This window comes from Garra rufa, chromosome 18 (genome assembly GCF_049309525.1).
Source record: "Garra rufa chromosome 18, GarRuf1.0, whole genome shotgun sequence".
Lineage (NCBI taxonomy): Eukaryota > Metazoa > Chordata > Actinopteri > Cypriniformes > Cyprinidae > Garra > Garra rufa.
In genome coordinates, this window is record NC_133378.1 from 38,114,153 (window position 1) to 38,131,333 (window position 17,181).

Genomic DNA, 17,181 nt, shown 5'->3' on the forward strand with positions numbered 1-17,181 from the left:
TCCTGATCTAAATCACTAATCATTCAGTTCACAAAATAATTCGGAGTGGGTTCGTGAATCATTTGATTCAGATCAGGACTTCAGGGTGGGTTCGTGAAATTTTTTTAATTAAAAGATTCATGTTCTGCACTTCGATCTGAATAATGATTTGCGAATCATCATTTCAGGTTGGTACTTAGAAAGGCATATCACAAATCTTTCTATTCATGAAATGATTTGCGAATGCACTCCAAAGCTCTGATATGAATCAAAAGATTCGCAAACCCACTCTAAAGTTCCGATCTAAATTAGATGATTTGCGATCTACACTCCTAAGTCCTGATCTGAATTATGATTTGTGAACCATGTTGAATCGAGTCAGTTTAAATCAAATGATCATTTCAGATCACTCCGAAGTCCTGATCTAAATCAAATGATTTGCGATCCACGCTCTGATGTTACAATCCAAATCAAAAGATTCATGCTATGCACTTCGAAGTCCCAATCTAAATTAAATGATTCGCGCTCGGCGCTCTGAAGTCCCAATCTAAATAATGATTCGCAAACCATAATTTCAGATCGGAACTTCGGAGGGCGTATAACGAATCAGTTTGTGAAATAATTTGCAAAACCACCACGAAGTCCTGATCTGAATCAAATGTTTTGAAGAAATTAAGATAAAAAATAAAAAATAAAAAAAAACATGCAATCCGAAACAGTAAAGTCCAGTTTCATAGACAGGGTTACAACCTAAACCAGGATTAAGCCATAGTTCAATTAGGACATTTAAGTCATTTTTATAAACGTGCTTTAGAAAAAAAACATTGCTGGTGTTCAGACAAAACAAAGGCACTGATATATTTTAAGATCTGTCAATGCAGGTTTCTCACAGTTGAAGCAGCTCAGACTTACATTTTAGTCTAGGACTAAGCTTAAGCCTTGTCTGTGAAACCGGGGGTAAATTATTTTGCGATGCAATGGTAGACCTAACTGATTCAGAGTTTCAAAAAAGCTCCGATCACCAGTCAATACATGTTTTTTAATCATTACAAGCGAGGTCTAACTTCTAAATAAATGTCTCTTCTGATATGTTTTTGCTGATAAATCGAGTTTGAATCAAATGACTCACTCAACTGAATCGCTTTGTCTTTTCCTTCGCTCTTTGCACCTTGCAGCCATGTTTAGTTGCTAATTTTGACATTAACTGAAGTAAGCAAAAAAGTATAATGTTTAAAAATATAATAGCTATCCATATTTTCATTCCGAAGAGCTTTCCACGAACACAAACGAACACAATCAGGTGAGCTAACCGGTTTAATGCTGACTAGTGAAACACTACATTAATATGACGAGCTGCACCTCAAAATACTTGTTCAGTTGGTGACAGTTCAATAGGAAATAAGCTGAGTCAAGTTAAAGTTTAATAAATATTTGAAAAATGTATCTGATTGTATTTAGTCTATATAAAGTGATGGAGAATATAAAAAGCAAATTAGAGAAGCAAATGGACAAAACACATATCGCTCTGTATGCTTAATATGGCATTCTGCATATTGTTTTAAATACTGTTATGGATGGTGTTTACTGTAAAGTCAGCTAATATTTAATTCTGAACAGCAGTGTTTACTCTAATCTGTCGATTACAGTCTGTCTCAGGCGTTCAGCCAATCAGCTGCGGCTGTGTGTGTAACGCATGCTCTGATTGGCTGAGAGCGCTGCGCTGGTGAACATATTCACACGCTCTGTGTTTTACTTTAGAACAGCTGAGAGTCACGCAGGTGAGCGACTGCGATTCCTGACGGACAGGTAAGACTTTATCTACCTTTTGACGAGATTTTCAGACTTTTGTTATGACACAGTGTTTTAAATGCGTTAATAATGATTTAAAGTAAAGTAAACAAACTATCGTAGCGTTAATGCAGGTAACAGGTTACCTGTAGAGTTTGTCAGTAGTAGTTTTTCATGTCTGCTATCGTGGCAGTAGGAGATGTTAAATCCATGTTCACTTAAACTTCAGAGATGATGGTATTTTATGTATTATGTTTTTGTATTAAGTAAAACTCGTTACGTTTCTTAAAGTAATAGCAGCTTTATTCATGATTCAAAAGCCATTTGACTGCCAGTCACTCCTAAAATGCAACTAAATTGCTGGAAAACAATTGCATATGGTGCAAAACATAGAATCATCAGAAAGTACTTGCACTTGACACCTAAACAGTCAAGGGCTGGTCATAAATCTTCCCTGGGTGTAGTAGTGTTCATATGGGTGTTGAGTATGAATGATGTATAGTTTATATCGAATTATGCAAACAGAGAGGTCTGCTGCTTTCATGTGTACTTTGCAGGTGGATGTGGACTATGTGTGTTTATTCTCTGTGAATGATTGGCCAAGAGCAGCGATGAGTGGCCTTCATGTCACAGGCTAAATATTTCACATTTTTGTCACATTATGCTTGTTGAACTTTATGTAACCAGAACAGTTGTCTGTGATGATGGTCAATTATACAGGTTAGCATCATTAAACTAAAAATATATGAGCACAGAATGCTGCTTTTGTCCAATTAAATTATATAAAATATTTGTACATATGTAAACATATTTAGTGGGGTATGAAGTACTTCCTAAAATCATGAGTTTTTGAATAATAATCAGAAAAATCAGTTTCACATTCTCTTGCGTATTTTTAAATAAATAAATGTAGACAAATGCAAATATTTAATGGTTCTAACTAAAAATACATAATGCATAAAAATATTCAGTAAAGTATTTAAATTAAGTAAATATTTTAATATTTAATGTTAATTACATAACTGAAATGAGGGATATTATAGTTAACTAAAACCATGAAACTATTTTTGTTATTTGAAATAAATACAGTTTAACTTGAATAAAAAAGCTAAATTTTTCATCTAAATATCTTAAAATAACTAAAATTAAACTGAAATAATTAATGATAACTATATAGACAAAAATAATAAGAAAAATTACAAAAAAAACACAAATTACTAAAACTTTAACTAAAATAAAAATAGAAAAATAAATACTACCGGTAATTCAAAATGATACTAAAACAACCCTGATTTAAATTATTTTTAATTTTAATATTTGAATTAAATCATTTATTCATTATTATTTATTTGTTATATACTTATTTAATTCAATTATTTAATTGCAATTGTATTTATTTAACTGAACAAAATAATATTTAATCAGTTTCACATTCTCTGGCATATTTTTAAATAAATAAATGTAAGCAAATGCTGATATTTGGTGGTTCTACCTAAAAATACATAATGCACCAAAATAATCAGTAAATTGGTTTTAATTACACAACTGAAATTAGTGAAGTTAAAGTTAACTAAAACCATAAAACGATTTTTGTTATCTAAAATAATCTTTAATCTTTTATTATAAAAAAACCTTAAACCCTTTCATCTAAATATATCTTAAAATAACCAATATTTAAACTGAAATAAGAATGAATAAAAAAATTATAGACAAAAAAAACAAACAAAAAAATGACAAAAAACATAAAGTTACTAAAACTCCAACTAAACTGAAAATAGAAAAAAATAATTTCTAATGCAAACTGATACTAAAACAACCCTGTTTTTTTATTATTATTTAATTTAAAAATTAATTATTTAATTGAAAAAGCAGACATTTTTGAATAATAATCATAATAGAAAATAGAAAAAAACTTTTAGAAAAGAAAAATTAGCATTACATCCATTTCACGTTCTCTGGGGTATTTTTAAATAAATAAATGTAAACAAATGCTGATATTTAGTGGTTCTACCTAATAATACAAAACGCACAAAAATATTTAGTAAAATGGTTTTAATTAATAACTAAAATGAGGGATATTATAGTTAATTAAAACCATATAACAATTTTTGTTACTTGTAATAAACTTTAACTCAAATAAAAAAAGCAAAAAACCAAGCAAAACTGAAACTTAAAATTTCATCTAAATATATCTCAGTACAACTAAAATTGAAACTGAAATAAGAATTAATAAAAACCATATAGACAAAAACACTAAGAAAAAATACTAAAACTTAAACTAAAATAAAAATAGAAAAATAACTACTAATTCAAAATGATATTAAAACAACCCTGGTTTAATTTTTTTTTTTTTTTTGTAATTTGAAGTATTTAATTAAAATGTTAAATATTTAGTAAAAAGAGCATGCGTTTTTCAATAATAATCAGAAATTAAATCATGAATAGAAAAAAACTTTTGTAGTAATGCAAATAAAATGGATTCAGAAAAATTAGCATTACATCAGTTTCACATTCTTTGATGTACTTGCTGATATTTGGTAGTTCTACCTAATAATACATAATGCACAAAAATATTCAGTTAATTGCTTTTAATTACATAACTGAAATGAGGGATATTATAGTTAACTAAAACCATAAAATGATTTTTGTTACCTGAAATAAACTTATAAAAAACGGGCGTAGCCAGACCTTCAGACTGACGGCTGAAGGTCTGGAAGTCATGGCTGCTTTCATTGGCCAAGGCCCGCCCATAAGGCCTTTTGACCGACATGTCAAACAACCAATCACAGTTTGTTTCGTTCAGCATCACGTTTCGGTGCGTGGAAATGTCCCCACGACAACAGACTGGCGTGCAACAAGTCAGTCACTGAAATAACCTGCATTGAAAGTTAAATAAGAAGAGGGAGAACAAGCAGTAAGTCAGTAATTTGTTCGCGAACATTGCAAAAGTGTATAACAACAATGGCGTCTGCATAAGCCCCACCATCTGGTCAAATTCAACGAATCAGATGACGACTTCAACATTCCTGAAGTGTTTCCAGTTAAGTGTACCATATGCATCAGACATTAAGCCATCAGCGTTTAGTCTGAGGCTGAGACTAAAAAAAACTTAAGCTTACCGTTTCATCTAAATATATCTCAAAATAACTAAAACTGAAATAAGAATTAATGGAAAATATATAGCCTAAAAAAAAACACACACACAAAATTGATAAAACTTTAACTAAAATAAAAATAGAATATAAAATACAAATTTAAATTGAATCTAAAATAACCCTGATGTAAATAAATGTAAACAAATGCTGACATTTGGTGGTTCTACCTAAAAATACATAATGCACAAAAAATTCAGTAAAATGGTTTTAATAATATGAAATGAGAGATATTATAGTTAACTAAAACAATTTTTGTTACTTGAATTAAATAAATTCTTACTAAAACAAAAACTTAAATGTATCTTTTCATCTAAATATATCTCAAAATATCTAAAGTTGAAACTGAAATAAGACTAGAAAAATAAGAAAAATATCTAAAAACAAAAAAAATACTAAAGCTTTAACTTTTTAAATTGAAAGAAATGACTCATTCAAAATGATACTAAAATAACCCTCACTTAAATTATTTTACATTTTAATTATTTAATTAAATTATTTAAACCATATTGACAAAATGCTCAAAAATATTCAGTAAAATGGTTTTAATAATATGAAATGAGAGATATTATAGTTAACTAAAACAATTTTTGTTACTTGAATTAAATAAATTCTAACTAAAACAAAAACTTAAATGTATCTTTTCATCTAAATATATCTCAAAATATCTAAAGTTGAAACTGAAATAAGACTAGAAAAATAAGAAAAATATCTAAAAACCAAAAAAATACTAAAGCTTTAACTTTTTTAATTGAAAGAAATTACTCATTCAAAATGATACTAAAATAACCCTCACTTAAATTATTTTACATTTTAATTATTTAATTAAATTATTTAAACCATATTGACAAAATGCTCAAAAATATTCAGTAAAATGGTTTTAATTATATGAAATGAGGGATATTATAGTTTGCCAAAAACATAAAAATTGTGTTACTTGAAGTAAATAAACTTTGACTGAAATTGAAACTGAAAAAAGACCCAAAAAAGTATCAAAGAACATTAAAATGACTAAAACTTGAACTATAACGAAAATTGAAAATTGAACAATAATGACTAATTCAAAATAATACTGAAACAACCCTCATTTAAAATATTTTTAATTTTAAGTGTTCACTTAAATTCTTTCATTGAAATTTTACCTATTTAACTGAAAACAAAGCAGAAATATTAAACAAAATATTTTTAAGGTATTATACCATCTATGTATCCTTATGTTCATTTTACGTTATCATTCAACTTTCACAATTTTTGGCATATCTTGTCCGCTGATGCTTAAGTTATATTAGCTTGTTTTTTATGACAACCAGGTCTCAAACTTGAATTAAATAAAACAATATTTGATATTGATGGCTTTACTTTGACACTGACATCCTAGTTCCTGTTCAGTGTCTATTTTGAGCAGCCACTCCTTCAAATAAACAGTGAAAACATTCACTTTATGAAAACAATAGCATGTGTGGGCTCAAGGGCAAGACCAGCGATACGCCGCAGAACCTGATTACTTCGCACTATTTCAAAGCTTCACTGAGCTCAGTTGGCACATTATACGGATCCGATTTCGCATGTTTGCATTCTAGTCATAGTCCAAGACAAACCATCCTGAAGCCAAAAGGCAAGGCGATTTTGTTAATACATGAATAAATTGAGCGAGCAGCGGGAATTCGCAGCAGATCCATCAGGTGCAGTGGCATTCCTGGGCAAACACAGGCCTTTTCTAGGTGTTGTCCGAAGCCATCGCCCTCTTGGTTGCGTTTGTTTCTCTTAGCGAGTCACGGAGAGGTGTGTGTTTGTAATTACCTCACCTCAACGAGGCACAGCGCCTCAAATATGCTGAATGACTTGAAAACTTTCGCGCTAACAATGGCTGGCATTCACAATTGTTCACATTTCTCCAGGCACTGCTGTTGTCTATGTCTGAATTCACTCTCTTGTTCTTAGATGCGGGCTCTGTTTCTAAACATAATGATCTGCTTTGCCTTTTGCCGTCTAGGGGGATATTCACATTGATAATTATCATAAGTGTTTCTTGAACAGCAAATCAACATATTAGAATGATTTCTGAAGGATCATGTGACACTCAAGAGTGGAGTACTGATGCTGAAAATTCAGCTTTGCATCACAGGAATAAATTATGTTTTACTATATATTCAAATAGAAAACGGTTATTTTAAATTGTAATAATATTTCACCATTTATAGTGTTTTTACTGTGTTTTTTATCAAATAAATGCAGCCTTGGAAGAGATAAAAAGAGACTTTTTATTTTATTATTATTATTTTTTTATGTTTAAAATGTATTGCATTTTTATTATTGGTCTTTTTAAACTTTAATGTTTTTAAAGAAGTCACCAAGCCTGCATTTATTTGATCCAAAGTACAGCAGAACAGTAAAATGTTTTTACTATTTAAAATAACTGTTTTCTATTTAAATATATTTTAAAATGTAATTTATTCCTACGATTTCAACGCTGAAGTTTTAGCATCATTACTCCAGTCTTCAGTGTCACACGATCCTTTAGAAATCATTTTAATATTCTGTTTTTCTGCTCAAAAACATGTATTTTTATTATTATTACTATTATTTATTTTTTTAAATAAAAAGCTTTTGTAGCATTATACACTATCCCATTCAGAAGCTTTAAGTCAGTATCATTTTTTTGTTTATTTATTTTATTTTGTTTTAGTTTTTAAGAGGAGAAATTATAGAAACTAATAGTTTTATTTAGCAAGGTTGCTTTAAATTGGTCAAAAGTGATGATAAAGACATTATGATGTTACAAAAGATTTCTATTTCAGATCAATTATTTTCCTTCATTAAAAAAACCTGAAAAAATTCTACTCAGCTGTTTTCAACATAATAATAATAATAATAATAAATGTTTTTTAGCAGCAAATCAAAATATTAGAATGATTTCTGAAGGATCATGTGACTGGAGTAATGATGCTAAAAATTCAGCTTTGAAATCACAGGAATAAATTACATTTTAAAATATATCCGAATAGAAAGCAGTTATTTTAAATAGTAAAAATATTTCAAAATGCTACTGTTTTTGCTGTGCTTTAGATCAAATAAATGCAGGCTTGGTGAGCAGAAGAGACTTCTTTAGAAAAAACATTTAAATCTTTCTGTTCAAAAACTTTTGACTGGGGGTGTACTTCAATTCAATTCATATAATTTAATTAAATACTCAAAAAATAATATTTATTTATTATGTATTTTATGTTACGTAATTATTTACAAAAAAATTTTTTTATTTAAGTTTGATTGAAAGTGTGTTATTTATGATTGTGATTATGTAATTACTTTTAATTAATTTAATTTTAAATTTAAAAAATGGTTGGTTGATTAAAATAGCTAAAGTTTAAGTACATCCAGTCTTTTTCACCAAGATCTTTGCAATACATTCTGGGATTGCCTTCTCTGTGAAACAAACATGCAACGCTGCTTTAGAATTCGTCCAAGGCATCTTAGAAGGCGGCATAATCTTGCAACTGTTGACTTCAGAAGTGCACCTTTGATTCCCAAAAAAAGCTTTCAGCGGTGTGTTTATTTCGCCCAGAAATTCCATACAGCTTTAGATTTCACCTTCAGCAGTTTCATTCTAAAAAATCAAACACTCTTTATTAAGAATATTAGTAATCCGGGCACGTCGTGTTCTCTGGGCGTAGTCTTTTAGTGTGCTTTTATTTTGATTTGCTCATCTCAATAGGTGTGTCAAACATGCTTATATTCTTTCATGGCAAACTGAGCTTGTGTAAAGGGTGGATGCAGGTATTTACCAAATGTCTAGCCATCTGTGCTTAAACATTCATTGATGAACAAATCGATTCGACTGTGCAAGCCGACAGATTTTGCAAGCAAAATGTGCAAATCATTGCCAGGGTCACTAAAAATAGGTCTTGAAGGGTCATGGACAGCAGGGACAAACAGTGCTAAATGCAAATACCCGAGTGCAACTAAGGATATATTCATACATGGTTAGGAGAGCAAAGAAATAGACATCCTACTGGACATCTGATCCCAAAAGCTGTGTGTCCAGTTAAACGCTACTGTATTTTGGGCAGTCATTCATTAGAATCTAGTCAAATTATACCGATGCAAATCAGGGTTATTATAGTTAACTAAAACTGAAAGTCAAAATAAATAGTAAGACTAAAAAAAAATGTAAATAATTTTCTGTTGCTTTAAATAAACATTTCCTGAAACAAAATATAAAAAACTTTTAAAATGTTATAAAAATGAATACTGAACTAATACTGAAATAAAAAATGGACATATTAAATAAAAGCACAAACTTACTTAAAATGTGTGAAATAACTATAATAGCATCTCTGATGCAAACATGCTTAGGTTCATTTAGGGGTGTGCGATATGACGATTTTTGATCGTGGACGATTAAAATGTCTCCACGATCTGCTTTTGAATAAATATCGTAGTATCGTGCTACAGTGTGCCTCCGTCTTAATATACTGTACATTCACTCACGGGACACTGCACTTATTCATATTCGCGATCACAAAAGTAAAGTACATTATTTGAATGTGCTTCAAAGTCTTGCCGGTAAAATAACGCCATTTGGTCCGCGCGCTGTTCTGGCATGCGCTTCATGAGCGCGTAAACCTGAAGCACGTGCGCTAAAAGCCTGTCAAATAGCACCTGATTACTAAACTGAGCTATCTTTGGCGCTTAATTTGCTTATACTGTCAAAAACACGCAAGGATTACATTTAAACACAGTTGGTTGTCTAAAGTGAAAGTACACAGTTAAGAGAAAAACGGATGCGCGCCTGTATAGATGCGTGCAGCTCTGTGACAGAACTAAACATGCTGCCGGTGTCGATTGTCATTAAAGGGACAGTACACCCAAAAATGTTGTCACTCACATGTCCTAACTCTATATTAATTTTTTTCTTGTGCTTAACACAAAAGAAGATATTTTGAAGAATGTGGGTAACAGTAGCTGGTCCCCGCTGACTTAAAATAAATAAATAAAATATATGGAAGTAACTGGGGACCCAGCAACTGTTTGGTTACCCACATTATTCAAAATAAGTTTTATGTTCAGCATGTTTTATGCTTAAAAAAATGCGAGAGTGAGTAAATGATGACAGAATTGTCATTTTTGGGTGATGATACGCTAATAAAACAAAACAAAGGAAAATCACTCACTGCTCTTGACTGAAGAACTTCAATACAGTTGCTTTAAATGTTGCTTCTATGTATAATTTATGTATACAATGTATATAGTGTTTTATTTTTATATTTGTTAATTAAATTTCTTGAATGCTACTGATAAATACACCGACTGTACGTGAAAATTAAAGCACTGTTTGTTTTATTTGTATAGTATGTGTATTTGTAACATGTAGCTTATCTTTGTTCTTATTTTTTAAAAACAAAGAAAATAATGACAAAGATTTTTTTGTCTTCGCCCACTTTGGCTTAAATATTTGCCATTCTTTTTATTTTATATTTTGTTACCTTGTAAGGTTTTGGTTTTAAAATAGAAAAAATAATTTGGCTGTACTACTCAGACAACTTGTAAAAAAGTAAAACCAACATGACAAAGAATCGGGATAAAATCGTGAATCGTGATATTTCTTGAAAAAATCGTGATATGATATTTTTACCATATCGCCCACCCCTAGGTTCATTTCTAAAAACCATGAACAAAACTACAAAAGATGCAATCAAATTCAACCCAGACTACTCTAAGACTTGGTTTGTCTGCTTTGGAGTCTGTGCTAAACTCATATCTCATACATATCTGTACAGTGTGGCGTCAAAAGTGTGGCTTAGGTCATTTTTACCAAGATGATCGTGATAGAGACATTTCCCTGAGAGAATAGTGCTGTTGCGGTAAAGTGGTGTTATCAGATGGGGAATACCATTGTACTTTGAAAAACACCATGGCACTTGATTCATATTCATATACTACAGTATATGATACTCTAAGTTCATATCTAAATCATCACAGTAATGTCTAGTAAACATCATATAATATCTAATCATTATCATATATACAGTTGAGGAGTTGAGGTCAAAAGTTTACATCCCCCTTGCAGAATCTGCAAAATGTTAATTATTTTACGAAAATAAAAGGGATCATACAAAATGCATGTTATTTTTTTTATTTAGTGCTGATTTAAATAAGATATTTCACACATATAGTCCACAAAAGAAAATAATAGGTGAATTTATAAAAATGACTCAGTTGAAAAGTTCACAAATTCTTGATTCTCAATACTGTCTTGTTACCTGCTTGTTTTTTGTTTTTTTTGTTTAGTTATAGTTGTTCGTGACTCTTTTTTTTTTGTCCTGAACAGTTAAACTGCCCGCTGTTCTTCAGAAAAATCTTTCAGGTCCCACAAATTCTTGGGTTTTTCAGCATTTTTGTGTATTTGAACCCTTTCCAACAATGGCTGTATGATTTCTAGATCCGTGTTTTCACACTGAGGACAATTGAGAGACTCATATGCAACTATGACAGAAGGTTCAAACACTCACTGATGCTTCAGAAGGAAACACAATGCGTTAAGAGCTGGGCGTGAAAACTTTTGAGCAGAATGAAGATGTGTGCATTTAAATTTTCTTTCATTTAGTGGTGCCCTCAGAAGCTGCAAAAGATGCTTACAAGTTTACCAGAAGATAAAATAAGTAAAATTTACTGTGATTTTCAAATTCCAAAAGTTTTCACCCCCCGGCTCTTAATGCATTGTGTTTCCTTCTGAAGCATCAGCGAGTGTTTGAACCTTCTGTCATAGTTGCATATGAGTCCCTCAGTTGTCCTCAGTGTGAAAAGATGGATCTCAAAACCATACAGTCATTGTTGGAAAGGGTTTAAATACACAAAAATGCTGGGAAAAAAAGGAAGGATTTTTCTGAAAAACAGTGAGCAGTTTAACTGTTCAGTACAAAGAAGGTACTCATGAACAACTATCAATAAACAAAAAATAATAAAAAGCTGTGGATCACTTAGTTAACAGCTGTTTCGTGAAATATCTTATTCAGGTCAGTACTAAATAAAAAAATAACATGCATTTTGTATTAACTTTCTTATTTGGGTAAAATAATTACCATTTTGCCGATTCTGCAAGGTATATGTGACCCTGGACCACAAAACCAGTCTTAAGTTGCTGGGGTATATTTGTAGCAATAGCCAAAAATACATTGCATGGGTCAAAATTTTTGATTTTTCTTTTATGCCAAAAATCATTGAGAAATTAAGTAAAGTTCATGTTCCATGAAGATTTTTTGTCAAATTCCTACTGTAAACATATCAAAATGTAAGTTTTTGATTTGTAATATGCATTGTTAAGAACCTAATTTGGACAACTTTAAAGGTGATTTTCTCAGTCTTTTTGATTTTTTTGCACCCTCAGATTCCAGATTTTCAAATTGATGTATCTCAGCCAAATATTGTCCTATCCTAACAAACCATACATCATATGAAAGCTTATTTATTGAGCTTTCATATGATGTATAAATCTCAGTTTTGTCAAATTTAACCTTATGACTGGTTTTGTGGTCCAGGGTCACATATGTAAACTTTTGACTTTTTGTTATATATTTATATTTTTAATTTTCATCATTATTAATATTATTGCTTAAATTGGTCATTTTTGTTTGTTTCTATATATTTTTATAGATTGGTCCTCTATTAAATAAGCTACTTAAAGACCCGCTCCAGCACCTGAACTCCTCCAATGTGCAATGCCAAAAAGTGACACCTGGCCCAGGGGCGTTTCTGTTGAATCTGTGTCTGGTATGGACAGTGCAGGAAGCTGTGATAGCGTGCTCAGCATCAACTCTGGATTTGTAAGTATGACGCCATTCATTTCCTAGAACCTCTATGATTTCATCGTAGAACCTCATTGATTTCCTACAACAGTCCATCCAAAACAAACACTGATTCACCCTCATGAAATTGCAAATCCACTGTTGCGGTTACTTTTTCCAAAGATCTTTTCCATGCAAAGACAGTTGATAGTGATCATATCTGGCTCCAAAGACACTTTAAAGGTATCATAAAAGTACTCCGTGTGACTGGATTGGATTAAATTTTAAGTTAAAGCTGTTTTTTTAATCAGTACTGCTCAGAAGAGGAACAAGGAACACGGTGTTATCTTATTTGGACTTAAGTTATTGAAACTCGTTAATTTTTAAAGAAGTTGTATAGTTCCTCTGTCACTGTTTACTCATTATCGTATTACTACAACCCTTTGTGACCTTATTTCCTCTGATGAAAACAAATGCTGTTCTATGCAAATATAATGAATAAGGAACTTGCAGGCTTCAAAAATAACACAGAAGAACCATAAAGTTGGGGTTACTAGGATTATTTTTAAATATTTTTGAGAAATGTCTCTTCTGCTCACCAAGGCTGCATTTATTTGATAAAAAACACTATTATTGCAATATTATTGCAATTTAAAAAATAAACAGTTTTCTATGTGAATATATGGTAAAATTTGATTTATAACTGTGACCAAAGCTGAATTTTCAGCATCATTACTTCAGTCTTCAGTGTCACGATTCTTCAGAAATTATTCTAATATGCTTATTTGCTGCTCAAGTAACATTTCTGATTATTATCAATGTTAAAACCTTCATATTTTTCATCGATTTTCATGATTCTTTAATAAATAAAATTTTCAAAACGGCATATTATTTGGAACTGAAACCTTTTATGAGAGTATACAGTTGAGTATACAGTTGAGGTCAAAAGTTTCTATTCACCTTGCAGAGTCTGCATAATGTTAATTATTTTACCAAAATAAGAGGGATCATACAAAATGCATGTTATTTTTTATTTAGTACTGATTTGAATAAGATATAAAAGACGTTTACATATAGTCCACAAGAGAAATATATATATAGCTGAATTTATAAAAACAACCCTGCTCAAATGTTTACATACGCTTGATTCTTAATACTGTGATGTTACCTGATTTTTTTTCATTTAGCGATAGTTGTTCATAAGTCCCTTGTTTGTCCTAAACAGTTAAACTACCTGCTGTTCTTTAAAAAAAATCCTTCAGCTTCCACAAATTCTGTTTTTTCAGCATTTTTTGTGTATTTTAACCCTTTTCTACAATGACTGTATGTTTTTGAGATCCATCTTTTGACAATGAGGATTACTAAGGGATTCATATGCAACTATTACAGAAGGTTCAAACACTCACTGATGCTTAATGCACAATGCATTTAAAGCCTTTAAACTTTTACACAGAATGAAGATGTGTAATTTTTTTCTTATTATACCTAAATATCATTTTTTTTTTCATTTAGTACTGCCCTTTAGAAGCTACAGAAGATACTTGCATGTTTCCCAGAAGACAAAATAAGTTCAATTTACCCTGATCTTCAAATTCAAAGTTTTCACCCCCATCTTTTAATGCATTGTCTTTCCTTTCTGGAGCATCAGTAAACGTCTTCTTATTCAGGACTAAATAAAAAAAAAAATAACATGCATTTTGTAAGACCCCTCTTATTTTGGTAAAAAAATTAACATTTTGTCAATTCTGCAAGGTGTTCGTATACTTACGACATCAACTCTAAATGTCTTCACAGTCATTTTTAACCAATTTACTGCATCCTTTTTGAATAAAAATGTCAATTCATTTTTAAAAAGCACACTTTTCTTTGTGTGATAGAGCGATGATAGTTTGGTGCACCTTTCTGCTGAGGAGAGAGCCTGTCTCATGTTCTTGGAGGAGACCATTGAGTCTTTGGAGGTAGAAGACGACAGTGGTTTGTCAAATGACGAGCCTGATCGGCCATCTAATGGCCTGAAAGGAAAAAACGCTCAGCAGATATTCATCTACCAGAACAGATCTGATGGTAAGCAGTATGTCTTTAAATACAAAGTACCTTTAAAGATGGTTACTTTCAATAATGACTGACAAATGTTCTCATTCAGAGCTATCAGCCAAAAACTTGATCGAAAGAGATCGCAAACCTCAGAAGTACCTTGTGCCAACTCCATTACTCCTTGCCAGCAGGAATGCCAAGACAGTAAGCAAACCAATGGAGTCGTCTCCCAAAGAAGCTCCTGTGGAATATATGGACGTGCCTGATGGGTTTAGATCAAGCCCTGACCTTCAAAAACCTGGACGAACAATTTCAGAAGAACCTGCTTCAAAAGTAGCAACTTCGAAACCAAGCATTGGACATTCAAGTGATGGGGTGGACTTGCCACCTTCGTTCATACCCGAACCTCCAGTCAGAACAAGTTTGACTAGTGACTTGAAAGCCAAAGATGTTGAACCTAAAAGTCTGGAAGTTAAGTCACAGCCAAAGGAGAAGAAAGTTTCCTCAGAGGTGCCGCTGGACTTCATTCCTCCACCATCAGACTTCATGGACAAACCAGCAGGAAAGATAAACCTCGCTCCAGCTTATGATGAGCCACCAGAATGGGTTCCCGAACTCCCCGTCTCTGGTGGATCCATCAAGCCAACTGAGATGACCAAATCAGACCTTGAATCATCAAGCGGACCATTGTCCCACAATGACATTGAAAGCTTACGCAAGAAAGCTTCAGTGAAGAAAGCACCTCACTTGGCTCCGTTAATGCTTGGGAACCATTCCGCGTTGGACAAACCAATGACGCCTTCGCCGTCTTCAGAACACGTGCCAAAAGACTACAGTGACTCCAAAAGCCCACCGGCTGTGGCGCCCAAACCCAAGAAACTCCCATCGAATATCATCCTCAAAAGCCACAAGGACCAGGGAACCACTCATTCATTACTTCCTCAAGCTGAACGTCCTCAGATGGATCCGCAGAAGATCCGAATGGAGGCTTTGAAAAAACTGGGCCTGCTGAAGAACGAAGAGGTTGACTCAGGCCACGGGCTGTCTCCTTCTCATTCGCCAACGTTCAAAGCTAAAACTCGCCCTAAGTCACTTTGCATCCCATCAGAACCCATTCAGGAGCCATCTAGACTTTCTGAAAGCCCCGTACCTGGGGAAGTGCAACTTCTTGGAGATGCTCTAAAGCACAAAGAGCTGAAAACCAGGGAAGGATCATTGAAGAAGCAAACAACAAGGTCCTATGAGATCAAAACGGCGTCTCTAGAGCGCACAAGGTCTCGAAACGTTGAACCGATGCCACAGACAACAATCCCAGACAGGACCCAAGTTGAGTTATCGCCAGGCCAGTTACGAAAGAGCAGGGATCGACCTCCTTCCGCAGGGAGCGCAAAGGACTTTGGTATTGGCCAGCAGGTTGAAGATTCAGCTAAGTCACTCAGTGCTGCCACGGTTCAGCCAGGGAATGATGGGCAAAAGTTACCTCGCTCTGGAATAAGCGTGATGATTTCTCCGCACAGTAAAAATGGAGAAAACCGAAAGGAAGCCTTGAAGAAACTGGGATTGCTGAGAGACTAATGGATGGGGCTTGTGGCCTTTCTCGGGGTACTCAATTCGCAATTTATTTGGGGTATTAGGAACATTAGCATTGAAAGGACGATTGCTTATGATTCAGACTTTAACATCATTTGTGATTCTTTTGGTTTTTGGCTTGGTGGCCACAGATGATGATCCCAGACAGGACCCAAGTTGAGTTATCACCAGGCCAGTTACGAAAGAGCATAGATCGACCTTCTTCCCTAGGGAGCGCAAAGGACTTTGGTATTGGCCAGCAGGTTGCAGATTCAACTAAGTCACTCAATGCTGCCGCGGTTCAGCCAGGGAATGATGGGCAAAAGTTGCCTCATTCCGGGATAAGCGTGATGATTTCTCCACACAGTAAAAATGGAGAGAACTGAAGGGAAACTGAGATTGCTGAGGGACTAATGGATGGGGCTAGTGGCCTTTCTCGGGGTAATTTGCAATTTATTCGGGGGAATTAGGAACATTAGCACTAAAAGGACGAATGCTGATGATACAGACTTCAACATCATTTGTGATGCTTTTGGTTTTCGGCTTGGTGGTCGATTTGCATCCTTAGCTACCTGCTTAAGTAATCAACACAACATAATATATGCACTTTCTTCTAAATTGTTTTGGTAAGGCTGCGTCCACATGAATTTGGATTAACCTGAAAATAGCGTTTTCTGCTCTTCTAGCGTTTTTGAAAAGTTGTCAAATTGAAAACATCTGCTTAATGTCATAAAACTCACTGAGACGCAAGTACAAGTAATGCACATGATCAGATTACTTTTTAAAGTAACTAGTAAAGTAACAAATTACGTTTAAACTTACAAGATAATAGTTACTTTGTTTTCCTATTTAGTCACTGACACCTCTTGATACCTCTT

The 17,181-nt window shown here is 32.9% G+C and overlaps 1 protein-coding gene across 1 annotated transcript; it reads left to right on the forward strand.

The window, feature by feature from the left end:
- Nucleotides 1–1,713: 1,713 nt before the first annotated feature.
- LOC141291338 (specifically androgen-regulated gene protein) lies at nt 1,714–17,175 on the forward strand. Its single transcript, XM_073823511.1, has 4 exons — nt 1,714–1,785; nt 12,570–12,739; nt 14,578–14,764; nt 14,844–17,175. The coding sequence occupies exons 2-4, from the start codon at nt 12,635–12,637 to the stop codon at nt 16,307–16,309; spliced, it is 1,758 nt and encodes a 585-aa protein (XP_073679612.1). The 5' UTR covers nt 1,714–1,785; nt 12,570–12,634; the 3' UTR covers nt 16,310–17,175.
- Nucleotides 17,176–17,181: the final 6 nt, after the last annotated feature.

Bases quoted from the DNA above. Each gene is read 5' to 3' on its own strand.
- LOC141291338 (XM_073823511.1), top strand. From the start codon at position 12,635: ATGCCAAAAAGTGACACCTGGCCCAGGGGCGTTTCTGTTGAATCTGTG. The intron at 12,740-14,577 runs GTAAGTATGACG...TTTGTGTGATAG, and splicing joins TCAGCATCAACTCTGGATTT to AGCGATGATAGTTTGGTGCA. The intron at 14,765-14,843 runs GTAAGCAGTATG...GTTCTCATTCAG, and splicing joins CTACCAGAACAGATCTGATG to AGCTATCAGCCAAAAACTTG.